Source organism: Eufriesea mexicana, unplaced genomic scaffold, assembly GCF_001483705.2.
Source record: "Eufriesea mexicana isolate 0111107269 unplaced genomic scaffold, ASM148370v2 scaffold11296, whole genome shotgun sequence".
Lineage (NCBI taxonomy): Eukaryota > Metazoa > Arthropoda > Insecta > Hymenoptera > Apidae > Eufriesea > Eufriesea mexicana.
This window is the reverse complement of record NW_016918917.1, coordinates 71,767-96,694: the sequence shown is the minus strand read 5'-3', so window position 1 is coordinate 96,694 and position 24,928 is coordinate 71,767. Positions and strand designations below refer to the sequence as shown.

Here is a 24,928-nt window from a genome sequence, read left to right as displayed (position 1 = left end):
ACTTGGAAAATTCTCTCTACATTACACAAGTTAAATGTAGATTAAAGGTATTAAAACATTATAATCTTTTAACTTTTGCACTTTTTTAATGAAACAATTACGAATAAAGAATGCAAGTACTTGCATTATTGTTTAATGCAAAACGTCTGCTACTAGCATAGTTCACTATACATTCTGTATGTACATTTTATTTAAATTTGTTTAGCATCTGGCAATGGTGTAGCATATTTTAACAGTACTTATTTATAAAGGAATTATTTTTTTAGTTTAGTCTATCGGTAATTTTTCTATCGATAGACACTGGAGTAATTGGAACCATTTTGTGTCTCAGTCTTCCATTTTTCGGGTAATTAAAAGTATACGGTAAGATTAAGTCGTTCGTTGCCGACCTGGCTGTTCCTGGACATTGTTTCTGCTGTCACTTCCACACTATCCACTGTCTAAAAGTAAGAAAAACGTGATATATTATAATGTTGGCGTATTTTTTGTTTTCTTATTTCTTTATATCTATCAAGAGTTATGTATTATAAGTTAGAGTAACGATATTTTAACATATAAATTATTTAAGCAAATATAAGTGACAAATGAACGCGTAGTATCATAAAAAGTATAATACCCTATCGTCGTCGTCCCAAGATAATTTTTTAACCCTTTGTGAAACAGTGCAAGCGGGCCATGCAGGTACCAAAGAATCCGGAATATCTCCAGAATAATTGGAAGATTCGCAAGAACCAGCGTTTATGTTAGTTTTTGCACTTAAGTCGTTCATATTTTGAACTAGACCGCCGATGTTGGGAATGTTGGACGTTGCTGACAAACCTGGAGGATTTACAGCTGGAGCTATTTTATGTCTTGCATAAAGGGGCACTTGCCTAGCCGATGTTATGCCTAATTTACATAAATAGATAATAATTGCATGTAAATGATAAGTGTAAGGATTAACACAATAAATTATAGTAATATCAAGCGTACTTAAAAAACATAGCTTGTAATAATATGAAGGTAAAAAAAAAATTAAAAGTTTCAATAGCATTCTAATGATTCTCAGTTTATTGTTTTAAATTACTTTTAATAGTGGCATTGTAGTTCCCCGCTCCAAAAACAGGATTTTCGATGTCATTGCTGTCATTTCTAATTTCTTGAGATTCACTATGGTTGCTGTCATCAACAATTTCTTGCTCAACACGATCGTTTTCGCCCAGTTCATCTCCAACTTCGGTCTCTTCGTCATTTTCAACGATACCGTGCGCACCATCGGTTCGGTTTCTTCTTCGGGGTACTTCTAATGCATCCTGAAGCATATTTGCCCCGAGTACTTGAGGAGTTGGGCTTAGAGCAGAGGGAACTGGCGATTTTTCTCGATAACCAGTACCTACCGAACTCACCGAGCCACTGGTCTTTGGTCTTTTACTGTAACATGTTATAAAAATTTGATATCATATATGTTGCTAAATGATTCTGGGTTATATAAACATTTTTTATTGCAATTCAGTTTTTTTCTTAGTTTAGCGAGTTATAGTTTACTATAAAAAATACTAATTAATAACAAAAAAGAGTACTTATCAAAAAATTTGAAGAATATGTAATGTTTCATGGTTGAGGGAATTATCAGAAAAATAAAATCAGATAGTTTTTTAAGAAATCAGCTTTACTTACTTCTTATATATGTACAAAATTAAAACAAGTATTATAACTCCAAGGAGACCTAAAACAGCGCCGAAAACAGCAACCAGAAGAACACTGCTACCTAACCAGGCAGGTGCAGCCCTTGCAGCGATTGGTAAGGAACCACTATTTGGTATGTGCACGATCACTGGGATCATACTGGACCTTCAGAAAAGAAAATTCAAATGAAGAGAGATTATATATAATAAAATGATGTTGTAAATTAAATTATCTTAGTTCACAAACCTGGGAGGACGACCAGAATCGGAAGCTACAGCCACTAACCTAGCCAAGGAACCATTAATGGTTGCTGCTGATCTGAGAATTAATTCTCCATTGTCATGTATCTCGAAGGATCTATTGTAATTGAATATTTAAATATCTTATTTATTCTTGTTATAAAATAATATCTTTTAATTTTTTCGTTTTTTCGTGTTATACCTTGCATCCGGACCTCTGAGAGACAGGCTAACTTTATCATCTCTGTCCCCATCAGCAGCTTCCAACTTTCCTACAACATAATTATTATTATTATGAATGTCGTCATTACGTTAGACATTACAATACACATGTCACATGTATTAGATTAATTACTTTATTAAAAAAAAATGATACAGGAAAAAATTTACCCACCGACAATAGATCCTTCTCTTAAGGTTGCAGCGTGAAATTCATACCTGGGATGACGAAATCGGGGTTCCCATTCGTTTACATCTTCAACGGAAACATTCACGCGAGAAGTATCATTCTGAAATATCATATTTAAGTATTGTAAATTATAACAGTAAATGTTATTTCATTTTTATTTTCATTAAATTTTATTTTCATAATTTTAATATTAATTAAAAACATACATGATGACCATCGGTAACGCGAACCAAAAAACTATGTTGGACCCTCCTTTCATAATCCAGAGTACCTTTTAAAATTAATTCACCGGAATTGGTAATGGAGAACCTTTCCAGGTCTTCTATTGCTCCTACGAGCCAGAACCTTAAATTCTGAATGCAGATAAATGATTTACATTTGAATAGGGTTTCTAATAAATCCTTATGTCCAATTCTATCTTACCGAATCTGCTTTATTTACGCCTGTCGTTAATAGAACACTGCCGGGAGGAGTATTTTCTGGAATGCTAGTCTGGTGATCCCTTCGTATGAATTTTATTGGCAATCTTCCACCTAATATGCATTATTTTCAATAAATAAGAATAATTCAGCAACGCCGAAATTCATGGGAATAAATTAATAAATTTATATACCAGCCGTAGGTTCTACATTCCAGTCACTTTCCCGAGAAACAACTATAGTAGAAAGAGCATATTTATCTGGATTGTCTATTTGCGTGGCCTGTAAAAGAAATTAACAAGATATTTATTTATATAGAAAATATTTACAAAACTTTATTAATTAACGTCTAACGATACTTGCTTTGACGACAATTGTTGCTGGAGACAAGAGTTCATGTTCATACAGTGGTCGCGTTATAGCGACTTCAGCTGTTTCTAGATTCAGAGTGAGAAATGGAAGGATTCCGCCTTGAATTGTATACTTAACTGGAGCATTAATACCTACATCTTGATCTACCGCCTTTATCGGTGCAGGATCTACTTTCAATATCCTTCTCTGGAAAGGTATAAATTACTTGTCATGTTTTAACAATTTTAGTCACATTTTCATATTTTTTTAAAAACAAAAATGTAAAAAAAAAGAAGTGTACCGTTTTAATATTTCGAGGAATGAGTATTTTATATTGGTCACTTTGGAAGGCAGGATTTTGATCATCCGCGTCGATAACATTAACATAGAGAGTCGTAGTTGATAACTTGGGCGGGTTACCTTGATCCTGCGAATATTAAACAATTTTGTCGCGTTCATAAAGTTCTTTGATTATCATGAACCTATTCAATTTGCCACTTACTTGTGCGCGGATGTCGACAGAAAAATTGGCAAGAGTTTCGTAATCTAGTGGTTTCCTTAGAACCAGGGTACCTTCTAATGCATTCACGAATACAAAGTAGTCCTGCAAAAGTTCATCGGAGTTTCTTTTAAACAAAAAGGGATAGAGAGTACAATAAAAGGGAATAAAAAATTACCGAATGTGGTCCAGGTAAAACAGCATATTGCACAGTAGAAAATGGTCCCGGTTGGTCGGCATCCACAGCTCTTACCCCTTGTAGTACCCTTGTGCCAACTACCGTCACCTAAATGTAAGAAAAGCCATCAATTACTAGAAGAAAAGTAGGATCAAATATACTTATAAAAACATAACAAAAATTGCTATGCAATATGTTTATCTAATCTATTTCTCACCTCGGAGATATTCAGAACGTAAGGCGCATTTACAAATTGAGGTGCATTATCATTGGCATCAGTCACGCGAATATTGACTGGTATCACGAAGCCCTACAAATGCAAATAATCAAAAGAATCGTGTTATGCTCGACAAAATTGTAATGTATACACGATATAAGGAAAGTCTACTAAGCATACAGGATCTAAGGTATGTTTCCGCTCGCAAATTACGTTCACATAAACGCTGGCAGGTCCGTCAACACCTTCTTTATCTAGTGGTCTAATAAGAGTTAGATTCTTCGAGTACGCTGAGAAGGTTACGGGGCTATCGTGTTCCTGAAGTCTGAGTTCGATGTCACCCTGAGGTCCAGGATCACCCAGCACCCCAAGCACCCCGACGGTGTCACCGACTGGTAAATCTTCGCTGACGAAGAGGTGGGCAGCAGTGGCACCGTTCTCCAGGAAACATCTTGCGTCACGGATCACTATATTTAAATAAGTATAATATTAATTCTATTAATTATCTTATCAATGTAATAAATAAAAATTTAGTTGAAAATGTCATATGTCGTAAATTCCATTCTTACTTTAATAATACGTTCGTAGAAAAAAAAAGATCATTGAATGATATGAATGGCAAGGGAAGATCTTTGAACCGGAAGTGGTAGGTAAAATGACAAGAGAGTTGTGAACAGGTCGTATCCCATAAGGGGCTAATATTTCTTTAGCTACTTCGACTGTAGAACGATCATGTTCCTTTGATCTACATCCAGGTATCGTGTGGTTTTTGGGTTTCCGGCCTTTTTCAACAAGTGGTTCACCGTTGGTTTTCCACCTGATATTTTGTTATTGTAATTTATTAGTGCCAGGGTTGTATTTGTAATTCTACTTTTTATCTATAGTTTATTCAGCTAGCGTTATAAATGGAAAAACTCAAAATCAGAATTATAGAGTGGCTAGAAAATGAGTATCTACCTTTTAATTCATCTGTTATGATTTGTCTGCTGTTTCACTTAGCCGCTTCTTTTATCGAAGACAAAGAATTTCTTGAACTTAATTGATTTATTTTTCTCACTTATGCGGAGTGAAAGAAACAGAATAATTTATATGGTGGCTCCTTCGAAGGTAAAAAACAATCAAGATAACCGTCCATAATAGGATCAAGACGGCCAGTGTTAAGCGATCATTGCCTCTAATTCGTCGTGCATCGAAGCCTCTGTTATCCGTTATTTTTCCAAGTTAACTGTACTATTTGCGATGTCATTTTTTTATATATATCGAGATAAGCACGCAACACAATCGATAATCAAATCCTCCAAACGAGAACCATTACATCATCAACCGAAATCATTACATTTCTCTTTGCGCGAAATGGCATAATCTACCCCTATCCCTGCATGAAACTTGATCTTACAACTTTCGACTCGCTAACTTGGACGATATAATTTCCTTTGTATCCTAACGTCATAAAACTTCGAATATCAATGAACTATACGATGTTTGGTTCCTAATCAAAGCACCATAACAGCCATGGTATAGCAGAAACCTATATTTCGTCGCGTGGTATGAGTGATGGTATACATTTGCGAATGTTCCACACAGATAAAAAGGACCGAATCAACACTGCAACAACACGTGAAAATATGTAAGTGCCTACGAAGAGCGTGTGTATGTAGAAGTCATTTAACAGGAGCGCGTGTACGAGGGGTTAGACGTGTGCGCTCCCTTGGAGCGCAGTTCCGCCTGCTGCCAGCTCACGGCGTATCGACGATGCAACGTTCCGGCGTTGGCTTTCGTAATCTTTTTTCCTCCACAGTCGAAGACTTTTCCAGAAGAAAATAATACCATTGTTTCCAATCCGACTGTGGAAATTTGTATTGAAATTTGGATTGAATGCTGCATTCTATGGATGCAGAGCTCGCATTCCAAACCGATGATTACACGTTAAAACTGCAAGGTTAACTGCTAAGTATAACCTGAAAAATTTAATATCAAGCGTCATTAAATTCGTAGATGATACGACGTAAAGCGTAATATTTACAAGTCGTATAGGAGTAAGTTTTGCGCGATGAATTAGAAATCAATCCTTTCGATGTTATCGTCGATACGCATCGATGCCCGAGTTAGTAATCTGGAACGAATTATTTTACAGAAAATATTCATTGATCGTTTTAACCGCTTTATTATACGACAGATAAGAAACACAGGGAAGTAACGCGAATTCGCACGATTATTCAGAGGGAAAAAGTAAACGTTCGTTTAAGCGTTGTATCAACAGACTTCCTGTTGGACAAGATAACGACTAATTGTCATGTAAATGAGAGACAACGATTCTACCAAAGAACGAATCAACCTTCCCTACGAGGCACTGATTGTAAGAACATATTACACGACAGTACAAAGATGTAACTAAGCGAAAGACACATGTATTACCGTTAACCGTATGCAATTGCACGACAAGATAAAGGTTACATATGGTACAAACGAACGGTAATTGTACAAAGAAATTAATTAAACGAGTTCCTGTACTTAACCACTTAAATGAATACTCTCCGGTTACTTATGAGAGGAGCCTCCACCAAACCTAGTGATATTCCACAGATTTTAATTAAACCTTGAGTTACTCTGCTCGACAAAAAGGAATTGAATTAAAGAGTTAAGAACAGAGCGAAACGCAGGCCTGAAAGTATCACCGCTTGCCTCTTATTACGGCCCAATTATCATGTGCGCAGAATAGCTGGAAATTTCAACAGATGTCCATCTAGCGACGAGGAAGAGAAACGAGGACGTTAAGGCAGTGATATCTCGATTTTCGCAATGCAGCGACTTTCTAAGTCATTCGATCCTAATCCACGACTGGACATGTCGCGGGAATCGTCGAAGGGAAACAGAACGGATTAAGGCTCGGTGCAAACAAGCTATGCGATGTCGTAGTGATTTAACGCCACGCGATTCGCTGGGCTTATATTTCTAATAACGCAATATACAGGAGCGTAATGATCTACTATTCGATTCGTCGAATGATCATCTGCATCTGGTCTAAAAGCAGATACCGAGAACTTTCGTGTAGGTATACGTCGAATTCGATTCGATCTTTTCCCTCTGTAACCGCAATTCCTCAACGTAACCGTTCGCACGCGATCAACCGTGTGATGAAACGGAAGAAGGCGCGATTAAGGTCGCGACCAAGGTGGAAAGAGCAGGAAGGGAAACAGGGCGAATTATGGAACAGAAGGGACGAAAGGGGAGAAAGCAGGTGGCGTGAGAAAATTTGAAAGAGGACCTACATTGTCCGGCGTGTAAATGCAGCGTGCAACAGAGAACAGGCAGGATCTTTAGAATGCTAAGTCTCATGGCGATCCAAGGACATCCTTCACCGGTCCAGGCGATGGCCGATGCATCTGCAAATTGATGCAAAATTTGTGGTTATGTGTTGCGACAGAGGAAACGGACGAAGAATAGTTCGAAAGTTAGGAGGGTGTACCTTTAGATCGATTACTATGTTCAAAATTTTCTGTTCGAGTAAATCTTGGTATTGCGATATAGACACATAGCAAGTAATTTGTCGCATAGCCACGCAAAACCACTTACAGTCATTAAGAGTGATTTATGCTAGCAGCGTGGGTGGTTACTTACGACCACGACGTTACTTGTCGTTTACACATTTGTATTGTTACTTTGAATTTGACAACTGTGATTACCTACAACGACTTGTTGCCTTTTGTAGTTAGTTATAGATACGTATAATTATAGTCGTTTATAGAATTCATAATTATGCAAAATTATAGCTACTCACAGTTAACATCCATATTCATGGGTGCACATAAGATTTGCATGTAATATAGGTCATTGTATTACAGATTCTTTCAAAGCATATGTTATAATTCTACAAATTAATGTTCCTTTTCAAAAAAAATTCCTTTCTCCAATAAAATATTTTCTCACTTGTCCACTCACCTTCTTGCATAATCTTTTACAATCGTTCATAGTCATTGGATTATAGACCACCGATATAATTATGTATCACTTTGATCAGAGCCATGTTAAATTATTTATAACCATCTGGCTTGTAACCATTTACAGTAATCCATTTACAGATCCCCCTAACGAGACGCAATCGTTGCACTACAAGCGATTCCAGTCCCACGGTTTTTAAGAACCGGGTTCCTAAAAGCGATCACCATAGAAGGTGTCGTTAATCGAGACTCGTTCCTCGCGAATAGCGTGACTATAGGCTAGTCTCTTGTAAACGAAAAGCGAACGCAAACATTTGTCGGATCGATGTCGGATTCTCGAGCAACGGGCCGAAAAAAGAAAAAAACGAGTGTGTGCGTTCGCAACGGGCGAACATAACGCGTGGTTAGAAAGCATGCGAAGAAACTACTTTATTACGTGAAACCTAGATACGTGGAACGACATTAGCAACAAAGGTGGGGGTGGCGAGAGCGATAGTTTGTCGATCCTGCGTGTTCGAAACCAAAGAAGGGTAAAGTGAATCGAATCGCGGAGGTAAAAGTAGGCTCGCGATTGCAAAAAGTTCCTAGCAGCTTGAGAACTACGATTCCATTCCCTCGATTCAACATTTTTTTTCCGCCTTATTTCGTTGTAGTTTCTTTTCACGAAACTGCTTTGAAACGAGCAACGATTACACAGGAAGCTGTTTAATTGTACTACGCAAAGTATGGTGTATCTTACGAATAAGATCGTCGGTCTATTTATACAGTTGACAGATCTATCCCTGTGTTCATCTCGACCATTGATCAGAACGTTCAAGGAACTGAAATCCATTGCTCGAAAGAATTATAGCGATTCTCGAGAGTCAGGGTAATAGACGTATCTTTGTCTGAGTTGGCAATTACGTTTCCTATCGGCTGGAACAAAGTGGTAAACGCAATCTCCGCGGGAGTAAGCGGAAATAATTCGCGAAACCAAGAAAAAATGAAGGATTCGCGGTAGGGCCAAATGATTTATACGGGATACTCGAACCGGATACGCCGGTTATGTGGGCCACGATACTCCTGAAATTCACCGACCGTAAACTGAAACGCACTGCCATGGGCAACCGGCGTAAAGTCCTCCCTCCTGGCCACGATTCGCGATGCCACCGATTCCATACTAGCTCAAGAAACGGCTCGATGAATCATTATACTCTGTTGTTCTGTCCGTGCTTCTGCTTGCAGGCCACTTTCACGATCGAAAGTGCGGAAACGTATCGATTTTTGGATAAGAGCAAGTAGAGTATCTATACAATGAAAGATATATACCGTGATGCTTATATAATAGCAAGGATATCGATGTAAACTCGTGCGTAAGAAACATCTTGTTCCTTTCATGAAGATAGCCTTGGCCCTTTTAATTAACGCTTCGTCGTTAAAGAACAATCGGCTAATTAGTCTGACTTTCGAGCTGCTTCATCATCCATACTTTTTCTATAGTTCTGGATACTTACCACAAGAATCCTATTAGATGATCAGAATCAGCAGCGGCACTATTTCGCTCTCCACCACTCGAGCTTCCAGTTCCGTCTCGCTTGTTTCGCGTTTCAACGACCGGTAGCGAGCATTCCTCTCAAATCGTCATCATAGTTCACAAACAACTCACTTTAATCAACATAACTTTTTAACAGATATACGTTCTGTTACATCCCACAATCAACCCCTTTTTCAACCATTCCATCACAGTCTCAACCTTTTCAAAAACACCACCAAAGGAACATCGTCATTCGAACAAGTTATTCTAAGTTATTCTAAGGACTAGCTTATCCAAAGCACGTGTCACGAATTATTTCAAAAATCCACCGAGATAAATATCGAAGAAACGATCCTCGAGTTCTTCCACCCTGTTCCTTCGTTTCCTCGCTTTGCTCGTATTCAGATTTGCACGACGGATTTTGTTAATTTTAATACAGCGACAGAGGAACCTTTAGAACCTACACCTGTTCGCTTTCGACCGGCAGGACTCGCTACTACGAAACACGGACGAGCAAAGAGACGCGGTAGACCGGCACTCGGGAAGTCGGTTCTCCATTGTTAGGAAGGGGGAATCGACGACCAACCGAGCGCCTTCCTGGCCCTGCTTCGAACAGGTGTTTACTTTCGTTGGCAGGAAATTGGACGGCTACGTGTCCACCACTGCACATGCAACTGTTCCTTCCCTTTCCTCCCTCTATTCTCATGAAAGCCAAAATTCTGTGGCTGGGAAAACGATGGCGAGGATTCGACGAGTGACTGTTTATGGGGAACAACCTATTGTTCTTGAAGATATGTATGCTATACATTTAATTGCTGAACATTTCTATGGAGAAAATTAATCGTGTCTTGTTTGACTTCGTTGTGTGGAATATGGAAATTACGATGAACGAGAATGGTAGAGAAAGGAATTTATTCCTTTATGTGTGAACTTAGATGATGAATTCTTAATGAATGAAATAAGTCTTGCCAAGTGAAAATAGAGGTGTTAGCTAAGGGATGAAAGTAGCAGTGTGCAAAATTTGATGTAAAAGAATTTATCGTTTAGTGTTCGAGACTCTGCGCTTCACGCGATCGCGTGTTGAAGAACATTTGATGAATGTGCGAAATCGATATCTATTGTATGCAATCCGTTAGCAATATCTTGGAAGAAATTTCTCGTTTGAAATAAAAGTGAAAATTAAAGAATTGATGGAAACAATTTTTTTTTCTAAGCACAGAAATTTTTACAAAGATAACTAATCTGTTACTATCTAAACGAACGACGCAAAAAGTTGTATTAATTTTTAACTAAATTTATGAACACACATATTGGTGCATTCACATTAAAGGTGTTCCATTCCATTGTATATAAGCATCTTGCCACCTGGAAAGAAAGAAAAGATATACATTTTAATAATGTAAATGGCACGTATTAAAAGATGTCTGTGGATAGTTATTCACTTGGAGCGTATGAGTTTCTCCAAAGGTGTTGCAGCAATGTCCATACATTCTTTACTTGGGCCTTCGAATTCTGAATCATTGCCGGAAGTCGACCTAGTATCCACGGTCAAAATGGCATGACTGCCGCCGCACGTGAAGTATTGGATCTCGAAACTTGCAGAAATATATGATACAAATGCATTATCAATTAATACAAAATATTGTGTAATCGATTATAATTGTATACCGTCGTTCAGCGTGATAATTTCTAAGCAACTCGCGATTCGTATTAAACAAGACACCATGATGACCATGACACAGAGTAACCCATATCGGTAAATTCGGAGTTTTCAGACGAGAACCTGGCTGTTTACTCAATTGTGCGTCACCTTCGTGCACCAGAAATCCTACTTCACTCCTCACGAGGACTCCCCATTGCGGTATAGCCTTGACATTTACACAGGAAAGTAAAAATCAAATCTGGGAAAGGAAGAAAAACTGTTACTTACATAGGTATTTTCATCCCCTACGTGTAGCACCCCATTATGAAGGTGAGGCGAAGCACGACCGGTTAATGAGAGTATTACAGCGTTTGTGGGGCCCTCTTCTGGGCAACCACTTAATATTGAACCTTTTGGATCTTCCAAATCAGCTTGCACTCTATGTAGATAAAAACATATTGTGATACTTGTTATATAATCTTTAAAAGATAGTAACAATAATTAATAAACGATATAAGGAAAATTACTTAGAAAGTCCTCTGGAAAGCACAGCGCTGTACAATAATAATTTAGCACCCGGTCCACCTTCGTCTTGAAACTGGAATAATTATTACATAAGATATTTTACTGACTTAAAGACAACTCGTTAATGTTAGCATATTTATTTGAACTTACCAGGTATAAATATCTTTTAATAAATATTTCCAAATCTTGTAGAGATTCAAACTCGAACAGATGCAGCTACAAATAAAAAATTTTAAGATATAAATGATTCTGAAAATTTAGAATGAAGATAAGGCTACTAATTGGTGTAATAGCAATAGCTGAAATTTATTTATTTACACTGGAAACTCGACAGGTTAACTGTAATATCTAATAAATAATAACTATTAATTTTTAATAAGAATTAAAGTATAGTTTCTTTACGAAATGATGCGTTCATTATCTTGCCATAAATAATCTTCAAACATTAGTAATACGATGAATAAGTCTAATGGAAATATATTTTATATCAAAAAATTGTCACTTCCTACTTTTTCTTAGCAACATATTTACATACGGTTTCCGTGAGACCATCTTGAAAGTATTGTACGCTATGTTGTACATAAGGTGTCTCTTGCGGTAGAACCACCACGGCCCTGGGGACATTTGCGTTTCCGGTGGCACTTTGATTTGGCGAACAACCAGTATTTTGCACAACGAATCCACCGGCGCAACGCCAAATTATTTCGGCTATCGTTGATGTTAAGACATCGATTTGTCTATCATACGATGGCTTCAGTAGACTATTTTCAACAGAAATAAAATTGCTTCAGTATTTTTCATTCTCAATATTATAAATAATTCATTACAGATAATAAATTAATATTTAACACTTATAAAAGTAAAACCAAATAAAAATTCTTCGTGCTAAATTAAAATAGAAGCACAAAATACTTTGCAAACTCAAAAGTCAAAGCGAGGAAAAAGCTTCAGTGCGCAATTCCAAGAACTAAAAATCTTCATACAAGTCCAGAAGCGTGTCCTAAAAGGAAAAGGAATATTTTTAAAAGTGATTAAATTAAACTTAAAAGACTTTTTCAATCAGCATGATGTTCGCAGTGTAAATTGTCTCTGATAATTCTTAATTGTGTAGAATTTCAACGAACATGTTCAAGACATTTACCTTTCTGGACTAGCATGAGTGTCCTGTCTGTTGCATTTAAACAGGAAATGCTTGAGCATTATGGCCTGCACAGCCGTGACGAGACCCCTGGTCGTATTTCTCGGTGCTCGTAATCCAAATGCCAAGCTTTGTCCGTAAGGTCGTAGGGTGAATCCGGTTCTTGCCCATTCCGGTCTCGGTGGACTAGCACAACTTCCGAAAACCAATGTTCTCAGAGCCTAGAGTAAAAAATATAAAATGAGGAGAACAACAATAAAAGAACAAAGAAGCTTTCAAGCTTTTAAACTTTTGGCAAAGCCTTAAAAGTCCACGTCTACGATGTTATGGAAATATTAAAATGAAATAAAAAAATAATCTAGCAATCTGTCTTAATTAAGATCCTAATTGACAAAGTACCATACAAGTCTCCTCTTCGATAGGTTTGCCACCAATAACAGCTGTCTTCGCCAGAGTCCTAGTATTCCTGGGATATATGATCTTTTCTGCAACAAACCAGACACAAAACAACTTCGTCAATCCCTTTTCTTCACTCCAAAAAGTTCTTCGAGTTCTCCACCTGGATACAATTCATCAGGCTCTCCCATCAGAGCCGCACACCTGGCTGTTCTAGCAGACAGCAACATCTCCCTTAAACTTCAATCTTACACATCAATAAACACACTGGAATCATCTATGAGGTAAAAGATGAAGACCCTGAAGAGAATGTAAAAAAAAATTAATCCCAATGAAAAGTTGAAGTTGTAAGTAAAAACAGACGTAAAAGAGCGAAACATTTAAGGAACTGAAGGGTGTGAGAAGACTTCTAGCGTTTGTCACCCGATGTGCACTGGCACAGCCGGCGCACCAAGCTATCGAATATCAATTGGGATTCGTGCCGAATTCCAGGTCCCTTTATATACGCCGATCCCAGCCAGATATCGCGACGAGTCCGTGAAACTTTCGGCCGCACGAAACGCGTCAATTCGGACGTCCAAAGACACTCTGCTCGCCAGGATAGACGATAGACATGCCCTAATAATGTCTGTCTATCGTTCTGTCATGTACACGACATGTCTTATACCACGCAAGCAGCTTAATCATGTATTCTAAGATGATGTCTGCGGTTCAGTATACGTGTACCGGAAATGCAGCTTCTGTTGGGTTTATAGGTGGTGACTTATGGTACTCGAGGAATAATTGGTGTCGACATGAACATCCGCACGATTAGAGTTGCGTGATGTGCGGGAAACTGTCTAGAATTTCTTTTTCATATTTTAATAATATTTTGTACGTTGAATTAGAATCTTGGGTATTTATAGAATTTTTTGTTAAGTATTCAATTAGTAGGTTCTCTAGGATAAATCACTGTAGCTTATCTTTTAAAGAAAAATGTTCGTATCTCATTTGTGTGATGTTCTGTGATTTAAGTGAATCCTTATATGATTTCGTAAGACACATAATTTCGCATGACTTTTATAAGACATTGCATGACTTTCTTAGGCCTTGATGGAACCTTGATGAGACCGTGATTGATTTTGTGTAACTTTGATTAAGTCTTTATGTAAACTTGTACAACCTGAAATTGATCTTTTATTCAATATTATGTATTCCATGCCTCATTAAACATTAATGTGTGAATTTATCACGCATCTATCGTGCTTTTTACCACGATAGACTAATTTTCGTAATGAAGGTATTACCTGAAAAAACACAGATAAAATTGAGTACACATTAAATTCAATAGAAAATTTACGGAGATTACTGCAAAATTGGAGATACTAATGGAGGTAAATTTTTTATGTAATTGTTGCAATTATCCGAACCAGTGGACGTAAAACTAGCTTCCGCAATCTTGCATCTAGAGCAGAGGAAAATTATAAAGAAAAGATTTTGTTTCATCGAAGTAATCCCGGTGCACCATGAAGTAATCGCACATCCTCGAAGCCGTTCTCCTTTTCATTTACCATTTCACTGTTTTTTCTTGCACGTATGCCATTTACTTGCCATGTATTATTGTTTCGCGCAAATCCTTTCACGTGACACGCGAACTTCGTAAAACGTATGTACGTATGTATAAATCGGTTCTTTTTTAACTCATTCCATTACAGAGTTTTCCGTTCTGAAATAATAGTTTTGGTGCCTGTCTGCAATCACCGTTATTCGAAATGCTGTTTTTAGAAAGAGAGATTTCCCAACTTTATGCAGTACTTCTTTCAGCTTCGACGAAGAAAATTAGCAAAGACCTACATAATACTGGTGCAATTCGACGTTTTTAATATTCATCTCCGTTAAATTTAAATGTTTTCCTTTAACAATGTCTCAAATATTTTCGTCCTCGAGTTTCAGACACATCCAACATAAAATAAATCGTGCAATTTTATCATAAAAATTCTAAGATCAAAATTAAATTTGCACCATACAATATCGATGTTTCATAGATTCTCTAGGGGGATATCGATGATGAATAAGTAGTTATTTGTTCTTCGAAGTAAGAGATGACGGAGAGGCTGTTCTCGAGTATGTGTACGTCTCGAACATACTTTTTAGAATCGCGTGCTTGCGTGTAATCGAGTCTATCGAATTACGAATTCGCGTCGGAACAGGCATCTGCATTTGCTGATTACACCTACCGATATAATACAGTTTAATTTGCCCCAGTGATCCATCGATTTAATTCGTCAGCTAGTACTTGACGATTCTTGGCGAATCATCGACGAATCGGCCCTCTGAGGGTGAAATTTACTTCATTCGTTGTCAAGCTTTGCAGTGCACTACAACGTCGTCCTCCAATCTTTTCGTTTATAGCGCGGAATTTTTTAATTTTAGAACATTGCAGGGAAAGTGTAGTTCCTTTCTTTCTTCTGTCGGAAGTAATATGAGAAACTGCAGAAAAAATGAATTGATAAAGTTAGGTGTGTTACATATGGACTGTTCGTATGGAATTAAAATTTGCGTTTTTAAGGTATACAAGGAATGTCAGTATAATCTGTGATGTAAGTGTTAAAGAATCGGAAGTAAAAAATAATTCGTCTAAAAAAAGAAATAGTTCTAAACTATAAAGAGTGAAAATCATAATTGTATCGTGATTGAAATATGTGCTTTTTATAATAAGACGTGTAACAGCGAAAGTTTGTAGACAAGGATATACCATTCCATTATTAATCCATCATCATGCCAGTGTGCGAAATTGGATTTCAGAAATATCAGCCTCGAATAACGATGCGGGTGAACTGTATATGATTCTTTTAAAAATTAAACTTATTTTCGTAGATCTATATCTAAGAGAAGAATGATAATTGCGAATAATTCTCAATTATTTTTAATCGCCTAGTATCCAATTGCAAGTAATTTTTTTAATAATCTGATTTATATTGCCGAGCAATTCCAAAATGTCTGAATTTTTACTAGCTATTAATACGTTTCTAAGGTCGTACCTTTTTGACGAAGGTACACCGGCTTCTCCGATCGCATTTCCGTGCAGGGTTTCTTGCCACGCACCGACGCCGAGGACAACGTGGACGTCGAACACGAATTGGTACTCTCCTCGATTTCCTCTGCTTCCTCCATATCTTTCACTTGCCTCAAAAATCCACTCACGTGTCTTGAGATCGCTTCAAACTTCTATAAACACTTCAACATAATCTACGGAATGACTCCACTTGAATATAGTAGTCATAAAACAATTAGTTCATCGATTTTTATATTTTACAATCGCAACGTGACTACAATCCACTAATTAAGATTCAACATGTTGAGTATTTGTCGTAGACTAACATTTTTAGAGATAAAGAATTACATGAAAAAGAAATTGGTTCTGTGGACCAAGCAAAGTATGCCTAGTGCGTTTGATCTACGTGAAATCGATCGATCTTCTTTCTCAAAATGGTCTTAACAAGTGGAAGAGGCAGTCAAGTGCTCGTTGCTGCATCGAGCTACCTAGACTGACAGGAGTTAATAATTCCGGTAGCTTTTGGCCGAGTCGGTTCATCGCGCCGCGCACGATCTACCATCCCACCAGGCTATTGCATACGTATGTATATGCATAATGGCGGGCCATGAACTCGAGAATTCGAAGGCTCGACTTCCCTAACACCTCAGGAAATCCGTGATCCGGTTGCTGAAAAAGAAGTTTCGCGCGTCAGACTGACGTCTAAGTATCGGTTAACTAGCTTTCAGTTTGGGGTTGTTGGTGGTACCAATGGATAGATTGATAAAAATAGTAATTATCGAAAAGATCGATCTATTATAACGTTGATGATAAATTTTACAGTTCAACTGAATGAATTATGTAAAGAAATTAATTTTTTATTTGTAGTAATTTTGTTTACCTTAATTAAATTTCATTCCTCAGTATATCATGTTTTTTAAAAAAAGAATATAGTGAGATACGCAGACGATTTCCTATAAAAAAGCAAGTGCATATGAAAAAGAAAATAAAAAGTGTTTTGATATTATGAAAATTATTAATAACTGACTAAATGGAAACTTACGTATTTCATAATTGGATATCGTTATGCACTTTGAGTTGATATCCTTGATCAAATCAAATAATGCTTTTAGGTATGCACACATAAACATGCAGCCTCGTAGAATAAGGTTACGTTTCCATGTTGCAACCTCATAGTTCGTCTCACTCGTGTGCTATCTCGCGACTTTATCACAGTTGTCGATCTTTGCATGCGTTTCATGCCATTTTCGTTCGATTGGAATGGATATTCGAGAAAAATATCTCAAATTCTGTTTAGCACTATAAAATACGAAGATTCGCACCAAAAATATTGGAACTTTCTCCGTAGATCTTTGCATGACAATGTTACAAAGTTGAAAGATTTTATTTCTTACAATATCTTTTCTGAGTCCTTAAAGAAAGAAAAAATAAGATTAAAAAAGAAAATTTGTAAAGACTAATAAATTGATACAGCAAATATTTTTATTGTATTGATTTTGCAAAATTAAATGATATTAAGGACAATAACATTAAAAACGGTAATAGAGGTTAATTTAAGTATTAATCATTAATAGAATTAATCTTTCTGAAACAAAGGTTAACGTCTCAGTTACATAATTTTCGTGTATGAATAACTAAATATAGTCAAAGTACATTGTGCTGGTTAGATTTACGAACACGAGTAACACCCTGCACCAGGTTAGGTATAATCAGATCGCAATCTGCGTATCAAATAATTTCACCTAAATTCCCATTCAGCCGAGTCGTTAAACTTCGTGTAGAAAGCATGTCTTATCATTCTCTGTCATAATTACCAATTTCCTGGCTATCATGCCGCCATAATCAAGATTACGTCAACTGGTTAAGTTCAAGTTCGAGTTGGTTCGAAATAGATGCTCCATATTCGGCCTTCGGAAGTACAATCTAAAGTTTCGAATTCAAGCATACGTATACAATTGCATGAACACTCGAGATACAGTATCGAAATACGCAGGTCTTTAGGTATATTTACATATAGGATTCTTCATAACGAACTAAATTTCAAAGATAGAATACCCTCAAATTAAATAGATATCCTTACACCAAATATGACAAAGTTTCACTAGGTTATTTATTGGTATGAATAAAAAGAATGTATATATAATATATTTGATAATTCGGAATAATATTTTAAAATAAGATTTAAAAATTTCATTTTGATATTTAAAGATAAAGATTTGGTATCTTAAAAATTTTACAATCAATGACTATGTGAAGACGTCATTTCTGACTCGAAAATTACTCGATAATAATTTGCTTCTAACTTCATGAAATATACTATACTTTGATGCGTGTATTCTAGGAAATGTTTGCATGCCCACGTACGCGTCGTACATAGTATCTGGTCTATTGCCAGAGTGCAATATGAAATTGAACTTAAAGCCGGGTGGCGTAGTACCAGGAGCGAAGTTACAGATTACGTGCAACTAGGAGTATTTGGTTACTTAATGATCGATCAAATTTACACGTTTCTGGGAGGATGTTAGAAACAGACGGGTATAGTGAATCGACCAGTTGCAGACTATAGCAGTCTACCAGATAATTTTTATTTCTGTGGATATTCGAATAAAAATTACAAACATGTATTTCAAATATAATTGTAATTTCATGTATATATATCATACTCAATGCATATGTGTGTTATAAATCTATAGGAAGTACTTTTAGTTATATCCACTAGCACGTTTTATTAAATATTTTCATTACTCTAAAGTTTCTATATTTAATTTCAATTATATTTTAATCAATATTTATTAGAAATATAATTCTTTTAATAATGAAATTTATTCTGTTACCAAAACTTACCTACTATCGATTACTTAAAATTTTATCGACGTTTGATAACAAGTACTGTGTGTCACGAATAGATGTCTCCAAGATGCTTCATAAAGCACTTCAAAATTTCGCAATCTGCAGAAATGTATAAAATAACCTATCAAGATTTTATTTAATATTGTGCTTTGTAATTTTTTACTCACAGAATATTAGAAGTGCCTAATTGTGATAAAAATCGCTTCGTTGAATTACAAAAAGTATTTAAAGAAAGAAGGAAGTGTGTAATAATATTATATTACAATTTATAACCTGTATGAACTTGTTTTTAACGAAATAATGTGTTTCACTTTATACTACAATAGTCTATATTTAAGCTTCGTCAATTAATCAAAGGATATTGTAATTTTGTTTACTTTATTTCAATGTAAAAACAATTTAAACTATGGGTAAACACGAAGTAGGAACACCAAAATACATTGCTAATAAAATTAAGGCAAAAGGTTTACAAAAGTTAAGATGGTATTGTCAGATGTGTCAAAAACAGTGCAGAGACGAAAATGGATTCAAGTGTCATACAATGTCAGAATCTCATCATAGACAATTACTGCTGTTTGCTGATAATGCGTCTCGCTATATGGATCAGTTTTCAAGGGAGTTTTCCCAGGGATATTTAAATTTACTGAAAAGGCAATTTGGTACCAGACGTGTACCTGCTAATCGCGTATATCAAGAATATATTTCAGACAGAGGACATATACATATGAATGCTACAATTTGGCTTACATTAACTGCATTTGTCAAATGGCTTGGACGTACTGGACAATGTGTTGTTGATGAAACAGAGAAAGGTGATTTCTACACATATTATATTTTATACTATTTATAAAATAGGATACAAACAAACAATATTAACTACTATCTTCTCTGTTTTTAGGTTGGTATGTGACATATATCGATAGGGATCCAGAAACATTAGCAGCTCAAGAAAAAAAAGCTAAAAAACAAAAGATGGATAAAGATGATGAGGAAAGGATGATGGAGTTCATAGAGAAGCAGGTAGAAAAAGGTCAGCAAGAAAGTAGTAACCAAACAGAAACTGTTAAAGAGCCACTGACACGATTTGAAAATGATACGCCAATAATTCTAAACATGAAGATAAATAAGAAGGCAAAGATTCCCATTATTAAACAAGAGAAAACAGAAATGAGTTCTGTTAGTAGTGAATTAGTCTCTATGATTTCTGATATAAAATCTGAAGAAATAAATGATAGGTATACAGACAAAGAAACAAATTCAACAAGGTCAGAAAAACATAAATCTAAGCTTAGCAAGGATGATAATAACAAAGAAGGATGGTTAAGAGAGGGTTTAATGGTAAAAATAATTAGCAAGTCTCTAGGGGATAAATACTACAAATCTAAAGGAATAATTCAGTCTGTTGAAAAATCAAATTTTGTTGGAAAAATTAAATTAAAATCACCTGAAGAAGTCGAGAATCATGTTATAAAGATAGATCAGGAATATCTAGAAACTGTAATACCTGCTATAGGAAAGCAAATTGTGATTCTTTGGGGAAAATATAAGAATATGAAGGGTGTGGTGTATAAACTTCATATAGAAAATTATAGCATTGATGTAAAATTAGATAAAGATAATATTATTGTAAAAAAATTACCGTATGAACAAATTTGTAAATATGTGATATAATCTTTTTTATGTTGGAAACTGAGATCTATGCGTTTTACTTATCATTTTTGTAATAAAATATTTACATGCCTCAGTTAGTACATGATAAAGTAAAATTTATTGTGTTTTTCTTTATATGTTGTAGGTTTTCCCTACTTTTATGCTCGTAATATTGTTTAAATATTACATTTGTATTTTATATATATATATATACATAATAAAGTAGAAATGCTATACTTTAACCTATACTAACTGATATATATGAGGATAATTTATATACCTATGTGTAATTACTTAAGTACCTAAGAGAGCACCTGCGTACAAAATTTATAGCGAACGTTTAAAAAACGATAAATCGTTTTTATGTATAGTGTAATATTTTCCAAATAAAATTGATTTTAAAAATTATATTTGTTGGATTATATATTTAATTATTATTTTATTCCATCATACTGTTTAGATTTATATTTTTTTTTAATTATTCTAATAACAATAAATTTAAGTTCATATATGTGGTATATGTTATCTATTATTAATACGTATAGCTATTTTTGAGGTTAAATAAATTTAAATGAATACATGACTTTTCAACTAAATATCAGTTTTAAAACAATCAATTTTATAAAGCTTTTACTTCATAATAATACCTATATTTCCAAGAAATAATAATTTAATCTATTTTATTCCAATAAATAACGACTTTCACTATACGGTCATAAACAGAAGGCAAAAGCATATGGTTTATACGAAACATAACCTCTATTTCAGTTTGTTATTCTGTATTATTGTGAAGAAGCTTATTTTTCATAATTTGTTAATTCTTATTTGGAAAGAACAGTATGTTTTCGTAATTATTTTAGAATAAAAATTAACAAAGTATTTGAAATTAAAAAAGTACTGCTTGGAATATTTAATTGTCAATTTAACTTTTTAACAATCCATTGATACAATGCCGACTTTATTTAACGGCAATAATTCTGATAGTGAAGAGAAATTAAAAATAAATACAGACTATGCTAAAAATTATGATAATTGGCGGCAAAAAGAGGAGTTAAATAAATGTAAGTACATATATAAGGCTTCAAAAGCTTATGTGTTACTGACTTTCTATTTAAAGTCCTTTTGCTTTTCAGTAAAAACAAAATATGGAGATATTAATGACAATATAACATCAGATGAAAGTTCTGAAAGTGAAAGTTCCTCCTCCTCTAAAGAAGAAAATGTAAAGTATAATCTTTTATAAATATAAAATGTTTTTATGTTTAATTTTAACTAGATTAATTGTTGTAGGAGCTAACAGAACAATTCGATAAAGACTTTTACAAGACATTAGCTCTCCTAAAAAATAGAGATCCAAAAATTTATAATCAAGATGTAACATTCTTTGACGACACCAACAAAGCACAGGAATTATACTCAGAGAAAAAAAAGGAAAAAACTAAAAAAGAGAAAGCTGTTTTTTTAAGGGATTATGAAAGAAATATTATTGTAGAAAGAGAAGGAAAATTTAGTGATAGCGAGGATGAAATTATATTAAAAAAGAATAAAGCAGAAAATATGAAAACCACATATACACAGGAACAAAAACAATTAAAAGAAAGTTTTAAAGATGCATTGGAGGATGAAGAAGAGGAAGATGACTTGTTAAAACTGAAAGCCAAATCTGAAAATGAAAAAGAAAAAGTAAGTTGTTTTAATTTTTCTTACTTTCCTCGATCAAAATAATATCTTATCTTTTGTGTAGGAAGAAGCTGATTATAAGGAATGGTTGAAAGGACAAGGGGCAAATTTAAATGATAATGAACAGGTGGTCCTTAAACCTCTGCGCGATTTTTGGTCTAGTCCGAATTTAGATGCCAATGAAAAATTTTTGAGGGACTATGTGCTTAATGATAAATATTCAGATAAAAATTATGTGGGACCAGATAAAGATGAAGATGAAAATGAAGCTTACATAATTCATGATAGCGATGAAAATTTATCAGAAGACGAAAGAAACATTGAAAAACAAGAAGAATTTGAACATAAATATAATTTTAGATTCGAAGAACCTGATCAAGAATTTATTAAACGATATCCACGTACTATGGAAAACTCTTTAAGAAGAAAAGACACCCGTAGATCTCAGAAAAGAGCAGAGGTGAAACAGAGAAAGGAAGAAGAGAAGCTAAGAAAGAAAGAAGAGCTTATGCAGTTGAAAGCATTAAAGAGGAAAGAAATTGAGGAAAAAATAGAGAAATTAAAAGAGATTACAGGGAATGACGACATACAATTTAATGATATCGACTTAGAAGGTGATTTTGATCCTACTGAATATGACCGAAAAATGACTAAAATTTTTAACGATGATTACTATGCGACTCCCGAAGATGATATTAAACCAGAATTTCCGGATATTGATGAGGAATTAGAGATCGAAGAAACGTGGGATAATTATGATCCAAGTACAGAGAGTTATGCGAATGAAAATAAATATGAAGGACCACACTGCGAAGATCCAGATTTCAATGTAATTAATTTATTTTTAATTACCTCTATTTCAGGAAAATGAGCTAAAATTGAATATGATTTCAGATGGACGCGGATTATGATCCATTAAAAAAAGTTCCAGAAGATATAGAAACTTCTAAAAAGAGAAAACGTAGGCGAAAGTCTAAATTCGCAGAACTTATAGCAAAAGAAAAGCCAAAATTCGATCCACAACAGTATAAATCCTACGAAGAATACTTTGATAAATACTATTCACTGAATTACGAAGATATGATTGGTGATATACCATGTAGATTTAAATATAGAAAAGTTGTTCCCAATGATTATGGTTTGAGTGTAGAAGAAGTAATTATTATCCTTATTTGTACTATATCTTTTTTTATAAAAAATTTTGATTGTGTATTTTTTAATAGATATTGATGGCCGATGATAAAGAATTAAACAAATGGTGTTCCTTGAAAAAAGCTCTTCAATATAAGTCAGAACATGTGGAACTAAATGACGTTCAAATGTACAAACAGAAGGCTAAGAATGAAATATTGAAGAGAAAAGTACTTGCAAGCTTATACAAGTAAAAAAAGAAGATAGAACCTTACAACGTTTAAAGAAAATTTGCGTTGTTTGCTTTAATTTATATTTAATATTTTTCAGGGAATCTGAGGAAGAGGAAGAAGGAAACAAAGAAGAGATTGTAAACCCCACTACCACTACGAATGAAAACACGGAATCAAAAAAGAAGCGTCGTAAGAACAAGAAAAAGATAGAAGAAAGTCAAAACGATACATCTGCCGAGACTAATCACAAAGCACCTGTAAAAGATAAAAAATTAGATAAAAGCGAGAAAAAGACTAAAAATAACGTGGCTGTTATACAAGAAGAGTCAAAAGAGAGTTTAAAGCCTGGGAAGCGGAAGCTGTCGGAGGAACAGCTTGAAAAGCCGAAGAAGAAGAAACTAAAAATGAACAATCTCGAAAAACCTAAAAATTCCATCGAAAATAAACCGCACGAAGAAAAAGAAGCCGAAACTAAACGTATTAATAAAAAATCTTCATTAAAAACCGAAATCACGGATAAAAATGCCGAAGAGTCGAAGACGAAATATTCGAAGAAAGCGAAGTTAAAGGAAACAGTCACGACGAAGAAATCCGATAAAGGAAAGAAGAAAAACATAAAGAATAAGGATCCGAATAGCGACATTGCTTCGTTGAATCCAGAGAGGCTAAAGACATATGGAATAAATCCGAAAAAGTTGAAAAACAAATTAAAGTACGGAAAGAAGAAATAATAACCGTGACATATTGTAAATATAAATATGTATATAACTTGTTATTAAAATAGGCTGCCTTTTTATTTATATATTCCCTAGTCTTTTACACTGTCATTGAAGTACGCCCTATTCGATATCAATAAACATGCGAGGCAAACGTTTGGCGAGGATACGTCGTGATCGAATGCCCGCACCCTCGAGTAGGAGTGGTCCTGTTGTTAGGATAAATCCGTTTCGACATGATAAACGACGTTTGCGGATTATTAGTATCGTAGCAGCCTGTTTGCGTTTACTTTTCTAAAATCTCTACCTTTAATCCCACCCATATGCCTTGGTCAAGGAAACTTACCCCCCCCTCTGTTTCCATCCGGTATCCCTTGATCGTCTCTGCACGTACATTTGCATTAAATATCGTTACAATTATCATCCAGTTTTGTGAAAATAGCACCGAGGAACGTCCAACATTAACAGGGGAGATATTATATCGTTTTCTAAAATTAAATTGTAA

General features: G+C 35.0%; 4 protein-coding genes across 9 annotated transcripts; 2 read left to right on the top strand and 2 right to left on the bottom strand.

The window, feature by feature from the left end:
• Positions 1-217: 217 nt before the first annotated feature.
• On the bottom strand, positions 218-9,469 carry Cad96Cb (protocadherin Fat 4-like Cad96Ca). Of its 2 annotated transcripts, none has more exons than XM_017908572.1 (18): positions 9,409-9,469; positions 7,247-7,360; positions 4,158-4,444; positions 3,978-4,070; positions 3,761-3,868; positions 3,586-3,687; positions 3,385-3,510; positions 3,096-3,290; positions 2,927-3,014; positions 2,737-2,846; positions 2,520-2,666; positions 2,299-2,413; positions 2,107-2,176; positions 1,912-2,022; positions 1,657-1,830; positions 1,067-1,410; positions 617-888; positions 218-440 (listed from the first exon to the last, which is right to left on the bottom strand). In XM_017908572.1, the coding sequence occupies exons 2-18, from the start codon at positions 7,311-7,313 to the stop codon at positions 351-353; spliced, it is 2,499 nt and encodes an 832-aa protein (XP_017764061.1). In that variant the 5' UTR covers positions 7,314-7,360; positions 9,409-9,469; the 3' UTR covers positions 218-350. The 2 variants fall into 2 exon arrangements, with proteins under 2 accessions (XP_017764061.1, XP_017764060.1); XM_017908571.1 differs by lacking the exon at positions 9,409-9,469 and adding an exon at positions 7,444-7,654.
• Positions 9,470-10,699: 1,230 nt separating this feature from the next.
• On the bottom strand, positions 10,700-17,544 carry LOC108553593 (protein FAM188B2). 5 transcript variants are annotated; one of them, XM_017908573.1, is made up of 13 exons: positions 17,206-17,544; positions 17,044-17,116; positions 16,652-16,832; positions 16,150-16,357; positions 13,133-13,218; positions 12,737-12,954; positions 12,131-12,356; positions 11,746-11,811; positions 11,598-11,668; positions 11,359-11,509; positions 11,097-11,296; positions 10,871-11,023; positions 10,700-10,793 (listed from the first exon to the last, which is right to left on the bottom strand). In XM_017908573.1, the coding sequence occupies exons 4-13, from the start codon at positions 16,280-16,282 to the stop codon at positions 10,748-10,750; spliced, it is 1,350 nt and encodes a 449-aa protein (XP_017764062.1). In that variant the 5' UTR covers positions 16,283-16,357; positions 16,652-16,832; positions 17,044-17,116; positions 17,206-17,544; the 3' UTR covers positions 10,700-10,747. The 5 variants fall into 5 exon arrangements, with proteins under 5 accessions (XP_017764062.1, XP_017764063.1, XP_017764064.1 ...); XM_017908574.1 differs by having other exon boundaries at positions 16,150-16,345; XM_017908575.1 differs by having other exon boundaries at positions 16,150-16,336.
• A 1,875-nt stretch (positions 17,545-19,419) lies between these two features.
• Positions 19,420-20,684, top strand: kin17 (kin17 DNA and RNA binding protein). The gene is made up of 2 exons (XM_017908595.1): positions 19,420-19,825; positions 19,912-20,684. The coding sequence occupies exons 1-2, from the start codon at positions 19,420-19,422 to the stop codon at positions 20,682-20,684; spliced, it is 1,179 nt and encodes a 392-aa protein (XP_017764084.1).
• Positions 20,685-21,612: 928 nt separating this feature from the next.
• Positions 21,613-24,487, top strand: LOC108553600 (protein KRI1 homolog). The gene is made up of 7 exons (XM_017908588.1): positions 21,613-21,724; positions 21,797-21,885; positions 21,954-22,346; positions 22,408-23,172; positions 23,238-23,498; positions 23,567-23,724; positions 23,805-24,487. Exons 1-7 carry the CDS (start codon positions 21,613-21,615, stop codon positions 24,436-24,438), a joined length of 2,412 nt encoding a protein of 803 aa, XP_017764077.1. The 3' UTR covers positions 24,439-24,487.
• The last annotated feature ends 441 nt before the right edge of the window (positions 24,488-24,928 follow it).